The sequence below is a fragment of the Chaetodon trifascialis genome, chromosome 18 (assembly GCF_039877785.1).
Source record: "Chaetodon trifascialis isolate fChaTrf1 chromosome 18, fChaTrf1.hap1, whole genome shotgun sequence".
NCBI lineage: Eukaryota > Metazoa > Chordata > Actinopteri > Chaetodontiformes > Chaetodontidae > Chaetodon > Chaetodon trifascialis.
In genome coordinates this window covers 8,450,396-8,472,488 of record NC_092073.1, presented here as the reverse complement: position 1 = coordinate 8,472,488, position 22,093 = coordinate 8,450,396, and the positions used below count along the sequence as shown (strand labels likewise).

Genomic DNA, 22,093 nt, shown 5'->3' with positions numbered 1-22,093 from the left:
CACAAATTATTATTCAAATCAGAGTTGTTTAATATGTCTCGCACATGTCTGGAGGGGATCTTTTAAATTCATGTAAAGGCCCTTACCCACCCTTGACTGCTAATTATGACCTCAATAACTCACCTCTTGGAGGTCGTAAAGGCAGCCTGCTTCTGCTGTAGCTATTGTGGCTATCAGTGGCAATTAAGGCAGCAATCGCAAAAACATACTACTATGTCCTGCAGCATGAGCAGTCACCAAGTTGGCAACTTGAGTGTCAGTAAAATCCATCTTACGTTTGCAAACATTAGCCACCATGAAGTATTGGTCATACCAGACCAGGTGAGGCTGTAGCAGCAAAACTTTAGAGTGAAAAGAGTAATGTGAGTTTTACTGGTGATGAATGAGCCTTTTCATTTGTGAGAGGCTGTTATATTTCTTTATTCAAAAGTCTCACTTTACTGTAGCAACTACAGCTGAGACATAGGTCTGTTGATTTATTGCATCAATAGAGGGTCACTGCCATCTTGTGGGAAGAAGATGGTTTCACATTAGTTTTGCATACAAGTTTTAGACGGGCAAAGCTCGACCTGAAACCTCCAACTATTAAACCTCAGCACCACTGAACATAGTTTGTATTCACTTTATTTCATCTTGCAGAATTTCATTCTGGACAGACTTTGTTTCTGTTAAATGATTCAATTCTTCACCCAGATTTTTGACAAGTGTTCAGTATGTTTGTTCACGTTTCCACAACACAGTCCATGACAAAACAGGATGTGATATTGGTGTCACCTCGTATTTCACTGAGCCATCTGAACGCTGTCACAGCCCATCCTTTGGATTTGAGGCATGTATCATAAGTACCTGATATTTAGGGATGACATTGCGCTCCATCTGTGTGCACGCAGACCGACTGTTCTTAGAGGAGCCAGATGAAAAACCAGAGGAGGCTCAGTGGAAACTATTGCTCAATGCACCTCTTTCAAACAAAATTTATACTACTCATAAAAAGCTCCCAAAATGTTTTTGCCAATGTCTTCTCATCTCAAGTCCAATAAGATCGTAAGTGGTAAAAAACCGTATAGTTATTGCATCATCATAATGTTTATTTATTCATTACAGCACAGTCTTGACTTAAAATCAACTGTTTATTTAGTGGCCCATAAACCAAAGACATAAACGTACTAATAAAAGCAGTCCAAGAGACTGGATGACTAAAAACTAGCTTGGCTTATGTCCCTCTCTCTGTGTCCATTTGCTTTCCTCATCAGTGCACCTTATTTTAAAGTCTCAATCACAGTTTTACTGGTTAATACCTGTTTCCCTTTATTTTAATGTTATACTCATAATCACTCCCTTCTTGTTCTCCGGCCGTTACAGTACATATGCTCTATCTCTCACATTTGTTCAGATAAAATAAAAATCTCTCTTGGCTTGCGCTCTCTAACCTCTCTGTGTAACCCATGTGCTGCATTTGCAGTAGATGATTTGTCACACACCACGTCCCAAATAGCAGCAGGGCACTGGACTCAGCCAGCCCTGTGACACCTCCCCTGCTTCAAGATCCAGAAGACGGTTCTTTAAGGCAGTGTGGACCTGGAGGGTCCAGTAAAGGCAGTTTATCAGGGCCCGGTTGGTCGTTTTGCTGCAGTGTCCTCTCACACCGCCACTTGTGTGGGACACTGGTGTCCAGAAGACTCCATATTATTCGTGCCTTGGCTAGAGGTCAGCAGCGTTTTATTCTTATTCTCAGTACCTTTGGCGTTCTTCCTGGTGGGCATCAGGGCTGCTGGGTTACCTTTTGTTGGAGGAGCGAACCTGGTGTCTCATCCAGCCCGTTGGTGCTGATGAAGAAAGGCAGAGAGAGAGAAAATCAGACAAAGAGGTAAAGAGATGATAATGTCTTTGTGCACACTGATGCTCTTCACCAGATTTCATAGCTCAGTTTTAACTTTGACACTCACAGCGTGGTTCACCTGGTTGTCTTGGGTTACTGGCGCTGCTACCAAAGGAAGACTGGAAGTTATGGATGGTCTCTTGAAGGATCTGCCGTTCTCGGCCCTGATGACAGCCAGCAACAGTCAGTCGTCAGAAACCAGTTATCATTTTCAAGATGAAGCTGTTCTTTCACATATCATGTCCCTCTCGTATCAACAGCAAGTTGTTCCTTTCAGCAATTTCCATCCTTGTTCAAAGTTATTCCATCTATGTCTGCTGGCTCACAGTGTTAACAGTTTATTATGACATGGATGTTGGGCTATACTTTGGAAAAAAAAAAACACACCATAAGCGCAGACATCCCTGGAAATATACTACATACTACTAAGCATAATATATGTTTAACCAAATGCACCTTTCCAGCATTAAGCTCTGATATGGCAGCCAAGATCTGTTGTCTGGGTCCGTCTGTTTTAATGCCCAGCTCCTTCAGGTCCCCATCCGTTAGAGTCAGGAAGGCCTCCATGTCCACCTAGAAGAAGAGAGAAGACAAACGCTGATATTTTGATGAGAACTGTACAGTCCATGCAGTCCTTTCAGGCACTGCGCTTCAGTGATGCAGCTGGGGGAAAACAGTTTCCGTCATGCTGAGAACTCGTGGATCAAAGCGTATAGAAACAAAGGAAAAACATATTTGAGGGGAAAATGTTTTGGAATTCCCCTTTGACATCAAAGACAGAATACCTCCTGCTCCTCAAATATGGGTTGGTATTTCTCGAGGGACAGTTTCTTCAATATGCTTGACAGCTCATCTGAAAAAGACAAAAACAACATGGTGTGATCTGAGGAAAAGAAACATGACGTGGCAGTCATGGCCAGAGTGTTTACACACAGATTTGTGTTGTGTTTGTGTGATTCTGTGTCTGTTGGGTGTTTTAAGTCGAGGCCTGTCTTAATGCCTGCCGCACGGCAAAAAATGGCGACATACAGAGCAACAATCTCAGCTTATGCTGAATTCAACCTGGTATCACCTTCATCGGTTATGGTTCCACTGCTGGAGCCACCGCTGCTCTTGGAGCGAGGATGGGAAGAGGCTGAGGACAGAGAGTCTCCCGGCCCAGTATGAGGCTTGGGTGTTGGGGAAGGAGACGGTGTAAGAGTGGGCGACGTGCTCTTAGAGGTGGAGGAGTTCCCAGATTGAGGTCTCTTCTTCAGCTCCATCTTCTATAAAGGAATAAGGGTGGAAGGAAGCACCAGTTCACTGACATGATAGGAGGCATTTGCTTAACTTGGGCTGGTTAAGACAGTTAGCAAAATAATGGCAGAAACCCAACACAGACCCTTCTCGCATGGATGTCAGAAGCAACCAGGCTGGGGTGGGCGTGGATGTCAGGAAGGCTAATATCAGGCAGCGGCAGGCCGGGTGCTGAGGGTGGCAGAGAGGGCTGGCTCTGCGTCTGTTTCTCTGGAGCTTGTGCCTTCACATCTATCAGACCTGCTGCTCGCTTCCTTTGGGCTGCGATCTGGGAGAGAACGCTGTCTGCGCTGCCCCCTGGTGGAAGAAAGAGGTAAGTCACGTAACCTGGTTCCCACTGTGTCAGGGTATGTTTGTATTTGTGTTTGCATGAACCTGAACGGTTGTGGGAGTCCCGGTTGATCCCTGCCACTCCATTGGAGCCTCCTGAGGAGTGGGGGGAGTGATAGTGACCAGAGTTTGAAGGAGAGGAGGAGGAAGGGCCCTTAGGGATGCTTGGAAACTTAATGGACCTGCTAACCACACGACTGATAGATGTCTGACATACAAAGGAGAGGGAAGATAGCAAAACACATATGAATGCTGACAAACAGTGTCACTAGCACCACCCCTGAACTTTCTCTCCCTCTCACCAACAAGCACTCACAATGTCTGAATTTCCACTGCTGTTCAGCTTCCTCTGGGGTGGCATGGGCAGGCGAGGCGCTTCACTCTTTCCCTCCCTGAGGAGGCGCGAACGGTCCGAGTTCCACGGTTCAAAGTTGGACGGAGGCAGGAAAGGAGGGATCACCGCTTTTAGTTTGTCATTGGGCAGCCGGGTCAAGGGCGCGCCGCTTCTGAGCTGGAGGAGATGAAACACACAGTATAATTACAACAAAACTACTAATAACCACGTTTATTCATACTGCACTTTTGAAACAGTTATAAAGTGCAAACCCTAAGTCTTTAATACAGCAGATCTATTTTATATATAAAAAAAAGGATTCTCACACTAATGTCAAAATCTGAGGCAAAAGAACTTTGCAATAGGCTGTTTCAGCCAAACATGCAACCTTTCTGCCATTCTACAAGTCAATTCATTCTGATCACAAGCTGCTGGAGCTTGAAGAAATGCACAATGAAGCACAGAATGCAACAAATCTCACGCTCCTACCATAGTGGTTATAAGAAAGTCCTCCTTTTCTGAGGATGTCCTGCAAAGACCTGAAAAAGGAACATGTGTCACATTTATAAAGTCCCTCTAACACATCCTATGACATATAACTTCTGCATGCCACCAGGATCAACAAGCAGCATCAGTCTCTACTCCCAGAAACCTTTCAATATACTTTGATGTGTAAAATATGAGGACGCCCCCTTTAAGCTAAACATCTGCAGTCACTGTGTCTCACCAGCATCTTTGCTCTTGACTGCCCAGGCATTGCTGATGTCATTTCCTCCCAGGACAGGAGCTGTTGCCAGCGCCCCGTTGGACACGGCAGCAGGCTTCCTGTTCGCCTTCATTGTGGCATCCAATGAAGTTTCAGCGTCGTCCGGAAACGGAGCCAGGCGGTTGGATGAAAGGCCGTGCCTCAAGGTGTGAGTCAGCTTCAGCCGTCGGAAACGATTTGACATCCGACTCCACCAGGACTGGAAGGAGTCAAACATGTTAGCGTAGTCAGAGAGATTTATTTCCCTTAAATCTTTCATATCATCCAGTCAATACTGCTACATGAGAGATACTGGTCAGTACGACCTGCTATGGATGTTTATTCACACCTACAGCATGAAATAATACAGCGTTTGACAGAATATCAATGTAACAGGAGCTCTCCTTTACCTTAAGGCCTCCCTTGTCGTCAGGTGGCACAGGGACGTTGTTGAGGGACTGCCGGCTTTTGGAGAGAGTCATGAAGGCTCTGCCACGGTGTTTCGACTTGTCTTTGTCTACTTGCATACACACTGATGCTAACAGACGCACCAACTCAGTGTCTGAGAAGAGTAGACAGAAAATAAATAAGGAGTCAGAGGGTTCACCTGACATCGACTATATCAAGTTCTTCAAATTGCTTGTTTGGTCCCATCAACAGTCCAAAAACAAAAGATTAACACTTACAATTCCAGGATATTAAGAAAACAAGCGAGAGATGCAGCTGAAAGCTAGCAAGTGGACCTTGAGTTAAAATGAATTTGTCTAAGCCAATATTCACATTTGAGAAACTGACACCATTGAATTTTCAATTTTTAGTTAAAGAAAATGTAACTTATACCATTAATGGGTTAAAAAATGTGTGATGAATGTATTTCTTATTTTTGCAACATGTATGATTTATGTATTCCTAAGTAATTTTTTGTCATATTTGCTAAGGGAGAGGGAGGGGGAGTGACGTGGAGCTTGTGTTGGTTCAAATTTTCAGGCTCTCTGCTCTCTTCTCCATCTTACCTACTGCAGCTTTAATGGACTACTCCTTTCAGGATCTACAATTTATAGTCAATGTAACATCTAAAGGATTTCATTCCAGAATCATTTATATACATTTTGGAAATGTATGCTTCTGAATTATTATTGGTTAATATTACAGAATCTGTAAGTACATCTACCCTCTATCCTAAGTCAAAGTCTTCAGGGGACACCTTAACTTAAGTACTTGATTTCATTGATTCTGCTATTGATTACAGAATATTAGGAAGGAACTGTCTCTTCAGTCAGAGCAAAATTTCCCAAAGGGCTGTAAAACAAGTTATGGTAGTTGGGGTACCTGGGTCGTTCAGCAACATGACCAAATCAAAGGCTGTGTATCCGTTCTTAGCCCGAAGGTTGACATCAGCCCCTTGACTCAGCAGGTACTTCACAATGTCTTTATTACTGGACGGGGGAGGGAGAGACAACAAAAGACAGAGAAATTTGAAGACTCACTAAGTCAACAAGTTTACCATCATATACGAGCAGCTCCGTCTTACCCATGGTAGGTGGCCTGCATCAGAGCCGTCCACCCATGGACGCCGTCTTGTTTGTCTATGTCGGCATTCTTCTCCACCATCAGCTGCACCACTTCTAACTGACCGCTCACTGCTGCCATCATGAGAGGTGACGCTCCCTCCTGATTGGACGAATTCACCTGAGTAGGATCCTCCTCCAAGATCTCTTTGACTAGCTGGGAATTTCCTGTCCGCACACATAAATAACGTGCACTTGAGTGTGTTTTTTATTTCAGTGTAAAAACCTGTTTATCTTAGAAAGAAAACACTATTTACTTGTAGTTTTGCGACATCTTTAAGTATTCAGTCAAACTCACCTAACTTGAGGGCACTGAACACATCTGGTCTTCTTCTCTCGTCGTCTGTGAAGATAAGAGCGAGACTGAGGACAGAAGAGAGATCTCATACACTCTGAAACAACAGTCCTACTTGGCCAGACTCCACACAGCTCAGCGTCATCTGTTAGCGTGGAGGGGTTATGTAAATAAGTAGAAATAAAATCACAGCAGAGTTCACCGCTCACACAAATGGAAATGCACTTGAACAAGGACAAAAGAAAGAAGAAACAAGTCAAAGCAGAGATCTGGAAGATACAATAAAGACTCTGAAATCAGGCCAGTATTTTAGCGTCCTGAGAAGCATCTGCAGGTAATGCTTTCAGGCTGGACATGTCCCTCCTTGGCTCTTTTTCTTGATATTGATGCCCCAGTCAAAGCTTTTATAAAGCTGTGCAGGAAACCTGAGTTAAAACCTGACATACAGGTGAGAAGAGCTATTAAACACCCAGGAGGCTGAGAGCTACCACTGTTGGCTTCGCTCTCACGTCAGTGTTAAGTGCAGTGCAACGCAGGTGGAGTCTAGTCGTGGCAATACACACTGCCAACAAGGTAGTGACAGATCAACTATCCTGTTAACCAGAAAAAAGTATGTTTTCACCAAAATAAAGCTCAAATCACTTCCACCTATATTGTAAACCCTGCTTTGCTATTGCTCTACTTTATCATAATCATGCAAATTTGAGTTTGACACAGAGAGCGAGGCCATACCTGTCTGGGGTCGGACTGTGGTGATGGAGTCCAGATAGGCCTTGATGTCTCTCTGTTTAAGCTGCATGGCTAGCTCAAAAGCCGTCTTGGACAGAACGTTGACTCGGTCGGGGTCAGCTCCACGCTCCACCAGCTGCTGCGCCACAGCCACCTTCAAAACACACACAACTCTATATGTCAGCTCCATACGCACATGTGCTGCGACTGTGTTTTAAATAAACTGGCTTGTATCAAGGTGTAAATGCATGACAGCCATGACACCCAAAAATACATTATCCATCCATCTCCTTAATCTATCCATCAATCCATTAACCCCACCTTTCCACTGAGGGTGGCCACCATCAGTGGTCCCCAGCCAGTGGTCTTCTGAGAGAAGTTGACATCAGAGCCCCACTCTAGCAGCAGGCGCACCGTGGCCTCGTGGCCATGCTGAGATGCCACCATCAGCGCGATGATGTCCATGAATTCTCTCCCGCCTCCTCCTCCTGGACAGCCTTCACCACCTCCAAAACCAGGCGTGCTGTGGAAAAAGAGGGCACAAAGAGATTAAGGAGAGTTCTACAGTTGTCGGCAAAAGACGATATTCAAAGATTATCTAAAACAAGTTTTGTTTTATTCTAGCAAGGGGTTTACAACAGCCCAAACCTGCAGCTGTTGTTGTTGTTGCCGTTTGAGACCGCCTCTGCAGCCACAGCCAGGTGATCATAGTCATCAACGTAGGCACCGCTCTCAAGGAGCAGCTTCACTACATGAGCGTGTCCCCCACGGGCAGCCATAGACAGGACACTCGCGCCGAGTCTGTTCCTTCCATTAATCTCTGCCCCGTTCTCCAGCAGGATGTGGGCGACAGTCAGGTGACCAAACCTGGGTGGAGAATTAGGCACACAAAGAATGAGACTGATAGAAGGACTTTGGTACAAACCACTGATTGTCATGTTCTTTACTGTACGGCATGGCCTGGGTGTGCACTCAACTGTACATTAACCTCTATGATGATCATTTCAGTCATGCTCAAGATCAGGACAAATGCATGAAACCTGCACACTAATATGACAACAGACACCAAGGGGAATGATGTCTCAAAGGTCAACATTAATATGGCCTTTGTTGAAATTATGAAGCTGAGAAATATGATTTAATCATTAAAAACGAACAAAATGTTAACACATGTTGCTACACCAAACTCCATGAAAGAATCTGACGATTGCCTAAATGCCCACAAATAAAACATCCTTTTGAATTCAAAAGTAAAGGAAAATGTATTAGTGTTAAAATGCCAACGGCCACTGACAGACTGCCTGGGTAGTAAAGCAGGAAGGGTTCGTGGTAAAACAACGAATAAATAAATAAACCAACAGTTATCTTTTTGTGTGTCATTGTCTTTTGTGCTCTGATTTAAATGACAAATAAAATCGCCAGATTTTTGAATGGAGTTTGGTGTGCCCCTCTCCTCATACATGAGAACATAGTGCACAGAGCTGTAGCCCGCAGCCCCACCTAGCCGCCTGCATCAGCGGGGTCCAGCCGTAGTTGTTACGGCTGTCCACCGAGGCCCCCTTTCGAAGCAAGAACCGGACCAGGTTCTCGTGACCGCTGGCCGACGCAAACATCAGGGCGGTGTTCCCCTCCTCGTCCGTACAGTCCACGGGTACCAGAGACAACATGTCCGCAGTGTTGCACTCCGACCCAGCCTCTGACCGCAGCCTGCTCTGCCGTCCGGACTCTTTCGAGGCTCCGGGCTCCAGTATCCCCCGGGCGGTTTCATAGTCCCCCTCGTCGCAGGCACGGAAAAGTAGCAGTGAATTTGCGGGAACGCCGAAATTCATGTCCTCACTGAAGGTGTTAACTCCGTCTCCATTCAACTCCAGTTAGTTTCAGGGACGATAACGGACAACTTTTCCTCTGTCACTTGGCGGCGGCCTGTGTTTGGAAATCATGACGCACAGAAAAATAAAGTTAAATCTCCATGTTAAGGACTGCTCCTCTTCTTCCTCAACACTACACCCTGGGAATCATCTTTTTTTTCATTTTTTTTCCACAGTCAAAAACACTTTACGGATAGCTGAACGGGTTTCGACAAAACAACTTTCTGGCAGCTGGCCGGCACTGCCCCGGCACCGTTACTTGTTTAGGAATCTGTCTAGCAGCAATACATCCACAACACAACACACGACTTCCGCTTTTATCTTTCAAATGAAAAGCCTAATATTTATGCCCATGCGTGAATTATTAGGTTATTCCTCAGGTAGCAGTACTTATCTTACTGCCATAAAAAAAAGTACTATTGCTAATATTCTTATGATAAACTACTAATGACATATGTTGTACTGCACTTGAGAAATACTAGGACTATGTATATGTACAATATACACAGTTTAGAAAATACTGTTGCCAATATGGATAATAGTGTTATTGAACAGTTGAGAGAAATATACAACTTCGAAATGGCACCAGATGAAATGGATAATGTGAGCGTATATTAGCATTGCTAACAATAGTACAAACCAAAGTGGGTTCATGATGTAGAATTGAGAAAGACAACATCAACACAGAGCTACATTACATGATGCTGGCTTTGAACAGTCTGACAGCTGTTGGGATGAAGGACCTGCGGCAGTTTCTTTCTTGGACACTGGATGCAGCAATCTGCTATTGAAGAAGCTGCTTAAGCCCCCTGCTGCCTCATGCAGGGGATGGGATAGGCTGTCCATCGTCCTCTCACCCACCTCCTTGATGGTGTCCAGAGGGCAGTCCAGGACAGAGTGAGTGAGTAGATGTGTTTATACAAATATGCACTTAGTTACCATAAGATACATAATATTAGAAATAGTGTTCAATTAATAAACGTTTGACCAGGAGTATTAGCATGGGTGGTTATTACTGTTGATTACTGTATACAACGGATCAAATTTGGATCTGATAATATACTGTTAACTGCCAACGTTAATATATTTATCTTATTTTGAAAATCTTTTCAGGATGTGATAGTAGGATATTATCTGTCTACCTTGACCCCCTAACTGCTAAAGCCGGCAGTTTTCGAGCGTGTACTACACTTCACTGCCATCCAGTGGTCATAAATATGAAGTACGTCTCTACATTCTTCCATGAGCCAAATCTGATATTACAGTAATAATCAGACTTGTTAATATTTGTCATATATAAAATCACCAAATTATATCAGCGTCAATGCCATCTCATTTAATTAATTTGAATACAATAAATGCTATGTCTATATGATTTTTCGATTCGATTTTTTTCCTTTTTTGTCAGGTGTCTCTGTATTGTTTTGAATCTATCTATCTATCTATCTATCTATCTATCTATCTATCTATCTATCTATCTATCTATCTATCTATCTATCTATCTATCTATCTATCTATCTATCTATCTATCTATTTGACCCTAGTCTGTGGTCTGTCTTCACACTGGCGGAGTTGACAGTTGTCATAAGAATTAATGGTCACAGTGAGAAACTCCAGCTCCACTTTCTTTAGTGGTTATATGATTAATGTTGGGTATTCATATATGAATTTATGTTGATAGTAGTCATTTAGCACCAATTTATTGATCGTTAATTGTAGAAGTTGACAGTTAATTGTATCTGTACGATGTACACAGTACAGACAGTTCTGAAGAGTTTAGCGCGTACTGTCCTCCAGTGGACACAGTTAGAAACTACAACACTACTTTAGCTCCAATAATCAAGCAGAACCACTAGGTGTCGCTGTTGATTATGTATTAGTCGAAAACACTAAAGAAGAAGTGACAGAAACCCGGATGAACAGTACATAACCAGGAAAAGCGCCTTCTCTCGCCCTTTTTGTGAAGAGCTAACCACGTTGGTAGCACACGTTCCTGGCTCACCGCTGTTCGCTTGATTCTTTTCCCCCGAATAAGTCGGTCAGGAGCATTCACAATGGTATGTGTTGTTTTGAAACAACTGTTAGTCGTTTACTACGATGTATACGTTCCAATAATTTTGTAATTACAAAGCTTAACTTCAACATCGAGCACGGAGTCCGCTGGCTAACGCCGACAGCTAGTGTCCCTTGAAGTAAGACGTCCCGCCAGAAATCATTCACAAACAGGACTCTTTAATAATTGCGTATTGACAAAGTATTAACCTTATCAGTGCGGAAGCGAGATTATTCCAATTTAAAAAATAAAATCTAATTGTTAAGCATTCGGCATACTTTAAAGTGACGTTACACAAGCTGCATTTGCTCGAAGTTTAACATTGAACTGTAGCATTTCGCTAACGCTAGTCTCTCGCTCACATGGTCGTGTCCCGCAGAAAAGTGACTTTATTGTGAAAGTGTTCATGACAGTTTACAGACTAAAAGTTATAGAGTTGGTTGCATGTTGCACGGGATAGGTTTGCTTATAGGCTCAGACAGTAACGTAACATGGCATGTTTTTAACACGAGCATCGGGACAATAGACAGGTGACCAACATTAGCTGATGTTAACCGGCTCGTGCCGTTTTCATGGTTTTTTGACAAGTCAAGTGGAGAAATTGACGTCGAAATATATCCACGATTAAACCTTGACAACGTTAGGTGCGCAAACACGTTTTCTCTTTGGTTTAACGTCGTTAATTAAAATATTAGGCGGCCCATGTGCTTGTAAACTGTTGATGCATTTAGGTGCTCAATGTAAATCTCCGGTGTATTAGGTCGGAAACAATTACGAGGAATCGATTTGCTATCCTGAATTTTCAAATATAAATGTTCAACAATAACGGATATCTTAAATTGCCATAATATCAATAAGATTTACATAATTTTTTTTAAAGTGATTGTGAAAATACTCTGCTGCAGCTGAATGTGCAATTCAGGAGACAACACTACTGTGCCCATCAGTGCCTCGTCCTTCAAATCATCTTGTAGCCCCATGTCACCTAATATCCTGTTAGTGTAATATCAGTGATCGGTCCAGTGTTTTGATAATTTGTTTTCCACGTGTGCAGGCTTTCAAGGACACTGGTAAGGCACCTGTTGAGACCGAGGTCGCCATCCACCGCATCCGCATCACCCTCACCAGCCGCAACGTCAAATCTCTGGAGAAGGGTAAGTAAGCTGAACATAGTTGATGCTGAGAGTGGATCACAGACCTGAGCTATGAGGATAAAATTCCTACCCGATCAACCTTGACGACTGTAATACGCTATTCTGAGCCATGGCTTTTAAACGTAGCTTGAAGTGATTCCTGGTTGTTTGTGTTTTTAAACATTTTTTTTTTTCTTTTTACAATCCCCAGTCTGTGCAGACTTGATCCGTGGGGCTAAGGAGAAGAACCTGAAGGTGAAGGGACCCGTCCGCATGCCAACCAAGGTACTGAGGCATACGAGCTGCACAGACATGTTGTTTTTACTGAATGTGTATAAGGCATGTGGATTTACTGTTGGTATGTACAACAGTGAGTCTGCCATGTGTTTTTCTGAGGGCATGAACAGACACTCGTTATGTTGAGTTCAATGTAAAAACGAGCATGATTAAGGACAAAATGTTGCTGTTAACACTGACACATGAACCATCTAAAGTTTATCTGCTATTTTCTTAGTGTTTCCCCCCAAAGCCTCTCTTTATTTTGTTTATTGTTTCTTCCCCTCCTGCTTTCCTCTCCCACCCTGTAAGAACAGATGTCATCTAGCTAACAGGCTGTATGCTAGTATGTCACCTTCCGAGAAGGTGCTTGATGTATAACAAATATCTGGACAGAAGTTGAACTATTCATAAAGTGGTTAAACTTCCATCAATAATTCTAATTGGTTTAACAAAATTCTGGCAACCCAGGACAGAACATGCTTTTAAATTATTTTCAAATGACAGTGGCTCCAAAGGTCGTCGCACTATGTTTTGTATTCTGGAAATCTAATGTGACTGTATCGTAACAGGACTTTTTCACTGCACAAGAACACAAATGCAGTGTGAATCTGCTCAGGCTAAAGTCTGGTTTCTTTGCCCCCTCCAGACTCTGCGCATCACCACCAGAAAAACTCCCTGTGGTGAAGGATCCAAAACCTGGGATCGCTTCCAGATGAGGATCCACAAACGACTGATTGATCTGCACAGCCCGTCTGAGATCGTCAAGCAGATCACCTCCATCAGCATCGAACCCGGTGTTGAGGTTGAAGTTACCATCGCTGATGCGTAAATGATGCAGATGATTCAATAAAGAAGTGAATAAGGAAACTGATGTGGTGTTATTGGCTTGATTTTTACACTATAAAAAAACTTCTGTGTGTAGGACAGGGGTCTGGAAATCAACCATTAAACTTATTCATTTGTGAAATTGTGTTGACTGGACAGGCAGGTCCAAACTATTCCACAAAGGGCCAAGTGGCTGAAGTTTTCTTTTCTTTCATCAGCTGATCTCAGTCTTCAGACAGCTGATTGATCAGACTGCATGCTCTTGATTGGTTGGAGGAAAAACCCGCAGCCACACGGCCCTTTGTGGAATAGTTTGGACATGCCTGCTGTAGGGAGTTGAGTGAACACTGCTTAGTTTATGTACAGCAGATGTTCGTCCCCTGTGATGAGGCTGGTGGATGAGTGATCCATACATAATTTCTCACTTTTGAAATGCAGTTCATGATAACTGGAACACTCAATCATCTGAACCTGACTGATACTAATCAGTTCTATAGAAACTAAATCACTGCTCAGCATTTAATATGAGTTATTACAGTCCACCCAGGATTTGAAAATGTCTCCTGGACATCAGACTGATAAACATTTGAGATCAGGGGGAGAAACTATGAATCAAATGTGAGTGATTGTTCATTTATATTTGAGATAAAATCATGTTGTTAAAGTTAAATGCACAGTGCTGTTCTTAGTCAGCACAGGTGGTGTGTGTGTGGATATGAGGTAACCTCAATTTTTATGTGTTGTCTCAATTACAGCACAAACATGATCAGACTGACATTACTTAAGGTGAACTGCTGATTTAAATGCACTTTAAGTCCACGGCTTACATTAGTTCTCCTCTGAGCCTCAATGGTTTTCCATCCATCCATCCATTATCTATACCGCCTATCCCTTTCGGGGTTGCGGGGGGCTGGAGCCTATCCCAGCTACAATGGGCGAGAGGCGAGGTACACCCTGAACCGGTCGCCAGCCGATTGCAGGGCCACATGTAAGGACAAACAAACATTCACACTCAAACTCACACCTACGGACAATTTAGAGTCATCAATTAACCTAATGAGCATGTTTTTGGTCTGTGGGAGGAAGCCGGAGTACCCGGAGGAACCCACGCATGCACGGGAAGAACATGCAAACTTCACACAGAAAGGCCCCGCCTGACCCGGGGATCGAACCGGCAACCTTCTTGCTGTGAGGCACGCACACTACCTGCTGCGCCACCGTGCAGCCCATTCAATGGTTTTCCATCATTTTTATTTTTTATTTTTTATTTTTTTTTCCCAAAACCATTTTTTCTCTCCTGAGGACAAATTTAAATCTGGATGGATGTCATGAAAGAGCTGGAATGCACTCGGGAACCACAGAAAACAAACTCAAGATGAAAAGGCTCCATTTCTGAATGAACTTCAAGAAAATATGTAACTTCAGAGACCACAGTGGCCATAAGTGACAATTTCAAGACAATAGCGAAACCAAAACAACATGTAACAGTAAGCTGCTGGTCATATATGGGACTAATGAGGCTGTTTTTTAATTGTTTGTGAATTAAACTTTTCATTTCTAAGAGCAAGAATTGAATTATGGCCCTCCTTCACAAAATGTCAGATTCAAGCCAGTGGGACATTAGATACTTCAGGAAGTCCAGACTCCCCTTTGAGACAATGTTTGACCCTGGTCCCTTTCCAAACTCTTCTGTCTTTTATCTTTTTATTTATAATGTATCCTCTGGAGAATCATTTGCTCTTTGAACGCTGAGCAACACTGTGGGAATTTTGATCCTCTGTGGTGATTTGATGTATCAGCGTGCAGCCCCAGCAGATCTGGTTGGTCTTCATGATTTGTTTGGCTTCACACCTGCTTTCAATTAGAAGTGATTACGAGCTCCCCCTTGATTTTCAGTGGCAGGACATCAGCAGGTCTGCACGCAGCTGAAATAAGTCATCTTGAAGGCCAATATTTCATCTCTAAATTCTAATTTGAGCAGAGAATTGATTGCAGCTTTGTTCAGTGCGTGTAGTGAATTCACTTGTGAATTGATAGATGTTTTGGAGACACTTTGCCTCAAGATGAGTACAGTTATTGATTTGACCAATGAAGAAAGCAACGACATGCAGTCTGTTGACATGGAGTTAACTTGCAATGTTTCTCCTGTCAGAGCTTCAGCCCAGCAGGTGATGGCTTTCCCTTTTTGTTTTCATCTGGGTAGTACAGTTCAGATTCACTGTATCATGTTTTTCTAGTAACACTGACCAAGAATGTCTGTGCCTGTTCAGATTTCCTTGGCTGTGCCATTATCTGTTCGAAAGGACTGAAACAAACCCTAAAACTCGGCTCCTCTGTGCTGAGGTTCAGTGTGTGGTCTGGTTGTTGTGCTCTTTGTTTGTAGAATGAGCAGGCAGGCGGTGCGGAGCAGCAGACCATGAGAGTTTACCTCAGAGTCCGGCCCTTCTCTCAAGAGGAGCTCTCTGACAGCGAGGATCAGGTACAGTACAGCACCGGATATGACCTGCAAAGAAGATGAATGTTCCTCTGTAGCTACTTTATTTCTCTAAGTGTTGCAGCTTATTTGCATTACATTGCATGGCTTGGTAGAAATTGCTGCCATCTCTCCCTCTGTTCCACCCCTCAGGATTGCGTCGTGATTGAAAACAGCCAAACGGTGACACTGAATGCACCGAAGGGTTCTGCCACCATGAAGAGCAGCGAGAAAGGCATCGGCAAGTCCCTCCACAAATTCACCTTCTCAAAGGTCTGCAGCGTTTGTTTTGTTTGCCCAGCTGCCTCAACATGTGTTAGACAAGCACATGCATTCATTTTTTTTTTGGCTTTTAGATTTTTGGACCAGAGATGACACAGTCTGAGCTATTTGAGGATACAGTCAAAAGCCAGATGTCTGATTTCTTGGAAGGCAAGAATGCACTGATATTCAGCTATGGTGTAACCAATGCTGGGAAGACCTACACGATCCAAGGTGAAGATGAGGACACTTTAATGAGCATTAGTCCAGTGAGGTTCTCTGCCAGTCTGAGCGTGCTATGAAATGTTTTCAGGAACTCCAAAAGAGCCGGGAATACTCCCTCGAGTGCTGCACGCCACCTTTCACTACATTGGAGGCCATCAGTACGAGGGGATGGACCTGAAGCCCTACCTCAGGAACGATGCACAATATCTGGATCCTGACCAAGTCAAGCAGGAGAGAAGCGCTAAAGCTGCCATTTTTGCCTCAGTCAAAGAAGTGAGAGAAGTTTTTCGCGAACTAGAAACTTAAATTGCTGGAATGAGACGCTGCAGCCATAACGCTGCCTGCAGATGAAGCCATGACATGCATATCTCTTTGCTCTAGGAGTGTGATCCTCCCAGAGCCAGCGGTGGTGTGCAGTCCCCATCCTGCTCCATCACCGCTCTCTCATCCTCCTCTTTGTCCCAAGACCAAACTGGTAGCCTTCACCACGTCCACACACTGAGCATATATTGTCTTGCATTTTCAAAACGGCATTATTTCACTTGCTGTCCTTTTGATGTTCTCTCTATATTCTTCTCCTTTAGTGTTGGCAAGCAGCCCCGCAGACAGCAGCCAGTTTGCCTTATGGGTGGCGTTCTTTGAAATCTACAATGAGTGCGTGTACGATCTGCTTCAACCTTCCCTGTGCTCAAAGTCCAAGAAGCGTGCTGCTCTCAGAGTGTGTGACAACGGTGCTGGGAACGCTTACGTTAAAGGTGTGCTTTAGTTTGTAGAATCATGCCAGCGATCTTCTTGATGTTGCTCATGGCTTAAAATTGAATCACAACGCGTGTGATTTGATTGATTTCAGATCTCAGGTGGATCAACATCCAGACCCTGGGCGAAGCCTGCAAGCTGCTGCAGTTCGGAAACAGAAACAGAAGCGCTGCAGCCACGAAGATGAACCAGTCGTCCAGCAGAAGGCAAACCTGTTAATTTCATCGCATCTTTACCTGATGTCATTTTCTGTGCTCGAGACTCACACCAGCCTTCCTCACAGCCACAGCATATTTACCATGAAGTTACTGAAGATCGACGGCAGCGAGGTGAAAAGGCTCTCAGAGTGAGTATCTCACAGTAACATACATGTCATACATACGTGTTTGTTGAGTGTTGAGGTGAGTTCTAGGCTCACACACTTGTTAATAATGTCTCTTTTTAAGTGTTTTTCTGGCAGCAGTTCAAAGATGCCACCTCTGATGTTCCACTTCTTTAACCTTTTTGAATGCATTAAGCAAATCGCATCACATTATGCAGTAAAATGTGATCTGAACACACTGATCACATTTATCTAAAGTGGTTCAGTCCAGTTATACGGGAGTCTGAGCAGGTGGTCAGCTGTCCAAAATGAACACACATACATTTGTGCATCAATGCCAGATACTTGGCTGCCAATATGGAGGATAATGCAATCATAATAATAAATAAAATTTTATATAACAACCTCCTCACACAAAATGCAGCTCAAACGGCTTATGACCAACTGAACAAGAAAGCAGGCAACTCAAACAGTTATGTCAAACATTCAGAGCCTTGCTGCTCAGGGGTCATTGGACCAAATTCTGAAGTTGTTTCCGCTTGATTTCTGAAGGCTGCAGCACCAATGCAGAAGATAACCATTTGTATTTCTCAGGTTTTCTCTGTGTGACCTGGCCGGCTCGGAAAGATGCAACAAAACCAAGACGTTCGGGGAGAGGCTGAAGGAGGCAGGGAACATAAACAACTCCCTGCTCATTCTGGGGAAGTGCATCACCGCCCTTCGCAACAATCAGACTGACCGGTACACTTGTCTATGAGCATGTCAGACGTTTGTCACCTGCTGCAAGTGTATGTTTGACTCAAGATGCTGATGATCAAGTGTCCCTTGACCCTATCCTCTGTGCTGTCCATCAGAATGAAGAACAGCTACATCCCTTTCAGAGAGAGTAAGCTCACCAAGCTCTTCCAGGCTTTTTTCTGCGGCAAAGGGAAGGCGTCCATGATCGTCAACATTAACCAGTGCGCGTCCACCTATGACGAGACCCTCCATGTTATGAAATTCTCTGCTGTCGCCAAGCAGGTGAGTGGGAGAACACAATGGTGTGAGAGGAAGCTGCACAGTGAGCTGGATCATCATCTTGCCTGTGCTGTCCGTAGGTGGTGCAGGTGATCCCAGACAAGTCTCTGGAATCTCTGGCTCCTTGTCTGGTCAGCCGTGATGGCAAGCCTCTGGTGAGGAATGGGGTGATTGACAGCCAGGCACTGGAGAGCTACCTGTCGGAGGAGGAGCTGCTTGACGAGGAGGACGAGGCTGACATGTCTTTGCTGCCGCAGAGTGTATGACTGCCACACAGCGTCACATTCAAACATTGTTGGCTGTGTTTGTGTTTGTGTTGGCTGCATTTAATTTGGGATTGTCAGAAGAGGACCCCAACTGCTCTCTATGACATGTTGTTGCTATTCAATGGATAACACAGTTTGCACAGATATTCATGGTGCCCAGAGGATAAATCCTGCTGACCTTAGCAACTCCCTGACCTTTCCTGTAGTGCCACCACAAGGTTCACATTTATGGTTTTGAGTGAATTGTCTCTAATTATGAGGCGTCAGGTTGAATTGTAGGAACTTCCACGAAACCTGCAGCTTTTTTTATCCAGTACTTGGGTTTTTGGCCAAATACCTGCAATACTCAACTTTACTTTATGTTTAGCGGTAATTGACAAACTCTAGCTCTCTATCAAGCTCAACTAAGATGGTGAATATGCCCTCTAAACACGACCACATTAGCTTTGTCATTGGGAGCATGTTGACGTTAGCATTTAGCTCACAGAGCTGAGAGACCTTTGACCTGTGAGGGAACATTAACAGTAACCATCACTCATTACAACAGATACTGTGCAGCTCAAAGTCATCTCCATTAAATGTCCATTTCAACTCTTCTAGGAGGTTTTGAATATGATTGAGAGCCTGCGAACAAAACTCATGGCAGAACGAAGAAGAAACCTGGTTCAGGAAATGGAGATTCGCAAAGAAATGGGAGATGCAATGTTACAACAGCTCATGGAGAGTGAAGAACTGCGCAGGTACGTTCTTTTTATTATTCATTATTTGAAGGCTTGTGATGCAGAACTGTGGCGTTTTTGTGATCTGACTTGGTTTGGAATATTGGCAGTGAATGCACACACCTTTGGGCAATCATGGTCAGCAGTCACTTCAGCAACAATCTCTCAAGAAAAACTTTGTTAAAGTCAAAATGAAGCCAAACTTGTTGAGGATGGTTTGCTTTAAACTAGTGCTGTCAGGCGATTAAAAAAAAAAAATCTAATTAATTACAGGATTTGTAATTAATTAATCTAATTAATCACATTTTAATCTCATATCTGCTAAAGGTCCCCAAATAAAGAATTTGAATTCTAGGACATTACAATTCACTGACATTCACATTACAGCTGGTGAATTCTTTTCATCACTGTAGTTCTCGACGGTAGCTGGAAATCAGCCAGATGACGCTATCTGAAACGCCTCTTTTAGGCCCTCGTCTTCCACGATTGAAATCGGCCTGCAATCAGCAGCAACCCACTTTGCGATTGAGTTTGTCAGTGTTTCTGTCGTGGCTTTGCTCATTCGTTTTCCTAACTCAGCAAGTGTGGGTTGGCGGAGTGAGCTCACGGTAGCACTAGCGGCACTAGCAGCAACTACATGTTTAGCGTTTAAATGATAATTCAGGCTGGAGCTGCTACGGTGATAGGAAAATTCTTTTTTACACAAGGTACAAATCACTGCGTTCTTGTTAACAGTCCCGTCTTTGTTCTTTTATAAATAAACTTGCCGTTCAAAGGTCCAAGTAGGCTTGCCTCGCTCTCCAGTGTCGCATCCATGTCTGTTGTCACCCTGCTTTTGACAAGTAGCGCAGGTAGGATGCAGCCTACGGGTCACTCAAAGGGCCAAATTTAAAATGCTTGCGCACTGACTTGCCACTCATGATTAATTGCGTTAATTTTTATAGCGCGTTAATTTGCAGCGTAATTAATTAATCTAATTAACGCGTTAAACTGACAGCCCTACTTTAAACGTTCAGTCGACAGATAGAAGAGCTGAAGGAGAGCTACCAAGAAAAGCTGGAGAACACTTTTGAGATGTACAAGGATGCTATCAAGGAGCATGCCTACCAGACTGCTCTGAACAATCTGGAAGATGACTATGTCCCGCTGGATGAATTCATTGCTGAACAGGAGAAAGTGGAGGTATGTGGTATATGGTAATTGCAAATAGTCAGTTTGTCTTTATAGTAATCAGGTATTGTTGCATGTTTATGTAACCAAACCATCCAGTCCCAATCCTCAGATTCTTGGGCTCAAACTAAAACTTCAAATCTCTTACTGACTGTGCAGGCCCTCAAACTGAAAGTGTCAGAGTTGGAGACCTTAATGCTGAGCGTCAGAGGAAGAGTGAGTGCCGCTCCAACAGTGGACCAGTCGTGCCAGACTCAACCAGAAAAAGCGACAGAAGCAGCAGGTGAGCACAGTGTCTATTCATGGACACGGTGCAGCGTCGTCCTCGTTCAGGAAACGCAAACTTTTGGCGTAAAGGCATAAACTTCCCTCGGCTCATTTTGTCCCCTCAGTGGAAGATCGGTGCAAAAGGCTTTACACAGAAAAATGTGCCATAGAGAGGATGTGTGAGGACAAACAGCAGGTAACCAGGACAAGTTTCAAATGAATGAGACATTGGCTCAGTCTCGTCATGTCATCACCTGCTCAGTTTTCCGTTTAATGTTCGGTTCAGTTGATTTTGTCCCTAGAGAAAAGGCTGATGGAGCTCAGTGAAACACTGCAGAAGGTCAGAGATGCCTTCCTGGAGAAATCAGCTGATCTGGAGGCTCTGCAGAGGAAGGAGGACGATCAGGTGCGGGGATTTTTAGAGGAGAATACAAAGTGGCAGCACATAAATAACAACTTAAAACATCCAAAAATTAATTCAAATCATTTTCATTGACAGAATCCAAACATGACTTCATCAGGATGGACATTATTGTTGCATGTGGGTTGAATATTTCTTCTTTTTTTTTTGCTATCCAGAGCAAATCTATGGAAGATATGCTGAAGCAGAGCGTCGCGAAGGACAAGGAGATTGCCTCACTCAAGGCAGAGCTTCACAAGCTCTCCCAGAAGTCCCCTGTGCAGCCTAAAATCAAGCGAGGCCTGCTTGCCAACATCAAGGAGGCAGTGACTTCTCCACGGAAGGGTACGACCGGCCGAACGTTCAGGAAGACGGTCAGGACTCCACACCACTGACAAGCCCAGCAGCCGGACAAAGGAGAGAGAGGCTCCTTTTGGTGTTTTAAAAACCCTCAGTGGACAGTTTTATGGTTCTTGAAAAAGTGACTATTCTATGCTGGGCAAGTGTGTATTTTTTTTTTAATGTATTTGTTTGTTTTAAATAAAATTAAATTGCTCAAACTAAGCCGATATCAATTCCTTGAGCAGCATCACTGGTGTGACGTCATTTCATGGCCGCAACACGCACTTATATGGTTTCTTTTCTTGTGGTGTGCTTTTTCACACATTGGAACCTTGTTATACATGCATACATACACACCTATAGACATGTCACGCTAGGGAATTCAAGCATATGCACACTGACCCTTATATCAACCTGGTCAAATGAGGCCATCCATTATCGAGAGCCTGAGGGGAAAGTAACCCACAAAAGACCCTGAAAGGACAAAGAAACCAAGTGCAACTTTCTCTTCCCTTAAGTGCATCGTTTTTTACAATTAGAA

The 22,093-nt window shown here is 43.7% G+C and overlaps 3 protein-coding genes and 1 non-coding gene across 5 annotated transcripts; 3 read left to right on the top strand and 1 right to left on the bottom strand.

Annotated features, from left to right (window-relative positions):
* Positions 1 to 404: 404 nt before the first annotated feature.
* LOC139347077 (ankyrin repeat and SAM domain-containing protein 6-like) lies at positions 405 to 9,324 on the bottom strand. Of its 2 annotated transcripts, none has more exons than XM_070986525.1 (18): positions 8,677 to 9,324; positions 7,825 to 8,043; positions 7,498 to 7,699; positions 7,180 to 7,330; positions 6,451 to 6,495; positions 6,116 to 6,320; positions 5,914 to 6,020; positions 4,995 to 5,146; positions 4,567 to 4,804; positions 4,329 to 4,378; positions 3,822 to 4,016; positions 3,551 to 3,713; positions 3,261 to 3,472; positions 2,952 to 3,144; positions 2,665 to 2,732; positions 2,336 to 2,452; positions 1,947 to 2,043; positions 405 to 1,826 (listed from the first exon to the last, which is right to left on the bottom strand). In XM_070986525.1, the coding sequence occupies exons 1-18, from the start codon at positions 9,003 to 9,005 to the stop codon at positions 1,777 to 1,779; spliced, it is 2,793 nt and encodes a 930-aa protein (XP_070842626.1). In that variant the 5' UTR covers positions 9,006 to 9,324; the 3' UTR covers positions 405 to 1,776. The 2 variants fall into 2 exon arrangements, with proteins under 2 accessions (XP_070842626.1, XP_070842628.1); XM_070986527.1 differs by having other exon boundaries at positions 611 to 1,826; positions 1,959 to 2,043; positions 8,677 to 9,317.
* A 1,653-nt stretch (positions 9,325 to 10,977) lies between these two features.
* Positions 10,978 to 13,380, top strand: rps20 (ribosomal protein S20). Its single transcript, XM_070986104.1, has 4 exons — positions 10,978 to 11,101; positions 12,152 to 12,251; positions 12,442 to 12,515; positions 13,156 to 13,380. Exons 1-4 carry the CDS (start codon positions 11,099 to 11,101, stop codon positions 13,336 to 13,338), a joined length of 360 nt encoding a protein of 119 aa, XP_070842205.1. The 5' UTR covers positions 10,978 to 11,098; the 3' UTR covers positions 13,339 to 13,380.
* On the top strand, positions 12,297 to 12,364 carry LOC139347193 (small nucleolar RNA U54). Its single transcript, XR_011603309.1, has one exon. It is a non-coding gene; the product is annotated as a small nucleolar RNA U54 (small nucleolar RNA).
* A 2,017-nt stretch (positions 13,381 to 15,397) lies between the features above and the next one.
* On the top strand, positions 15,398 to 21,605 carry LOC139347068 (kinesin-like protein KIF20A). The gene is made up of 18 exons (XM_070986512.1): positions 15,398 to 15,502; positions 15,718 to 15,813; positions 15,961 to 16,080; positions 16,164 to 16,302; positions 16,382 to 16,566; positions 16,675 to 16,768; positions 16,878 to 17,048; positions 17,144 to 17,255; positions 17,333 to 17,395; positions 17,966 to 18,112; positions 18,226 to 18,391; positions 18,469 to 18,648; positions 19,255 to 19,394; positions 20,390 to 20,555; positions 20,703 to 20,826; positions 20,936 to 21,006; positions 21,097 to 21,216; positions 21,390 to 21,605. Exons 1-18 carry the CDS (start codon positions 15,398 to 15,400, stop codon positions 21,603 to 21,605), a joined length of 2,415 nt encoding a protein of 804 aa, XP_070842613.1.
* Positions 21,606 to 22,093: the final 488 nt, after the last annotated feature.

Bases quoted from the DNA above. Each gene is read 5' to 3' on its own strand.
- LOC139347077 (XM_070986525.1), bottom strand. From the start codon at position 9,005: ATGAATTTCGGCGTTCCCGCAAATTCACTGCTACTTTTCCGTGCCTGC. The intron at 5,147-5,913 runs GTACCCCAACTA...TACTCTTCTCAG, and splicing joins CATGTTGCTGAACGACCCAG to ACACTGAGTTGGTGCGTCTG. The intron at 2,733-2,951 runs GTGATACCAGGT...TGTCTTTTTCAG, and splicing joins TGGAACCATAACCGATGAAG to ATGAGCTGTCAAGCATATTG.
- LOC139347068 (XM_070986512.1), top strand. From the start codon at position 15,398: ATGAGTACAGTTATTGATTTGACCAATGAAGAAAGCAACGACATGCAG. The intron at 18,392-18,468 runs GTGAGTGGGAGA...TGCTGTCCGTAG, and splicing joins TCTCTGCTGTCGCCAAGCAG to GTGGTGCAGGTGATCCCAGA. The intron at 21,007-21,096 runs GTAACCAGGACA...TGTTCGGTTCAG, and splicing joins TGTGTGAGGACAAACAGCAG to TTGATTTTGTCCCTAGAGAA.
- rps20 (XM_070986104.1), top strand. The intron at 12,252-12,441 runs GTAAGTAAGCTG...TACAATCCCCAG, and splicing joins CGTCAAATCTCTGGAGAAGG to TCTGTGCAGACTTGATCCGT. The intron at 12,516-13,155 runs GTACTGAGGCAT...TGCCCCCTCCAG, and splicing joins CCGTCCGCATGCCAACCAAG to ACTCTGCGCATCACCACCAG.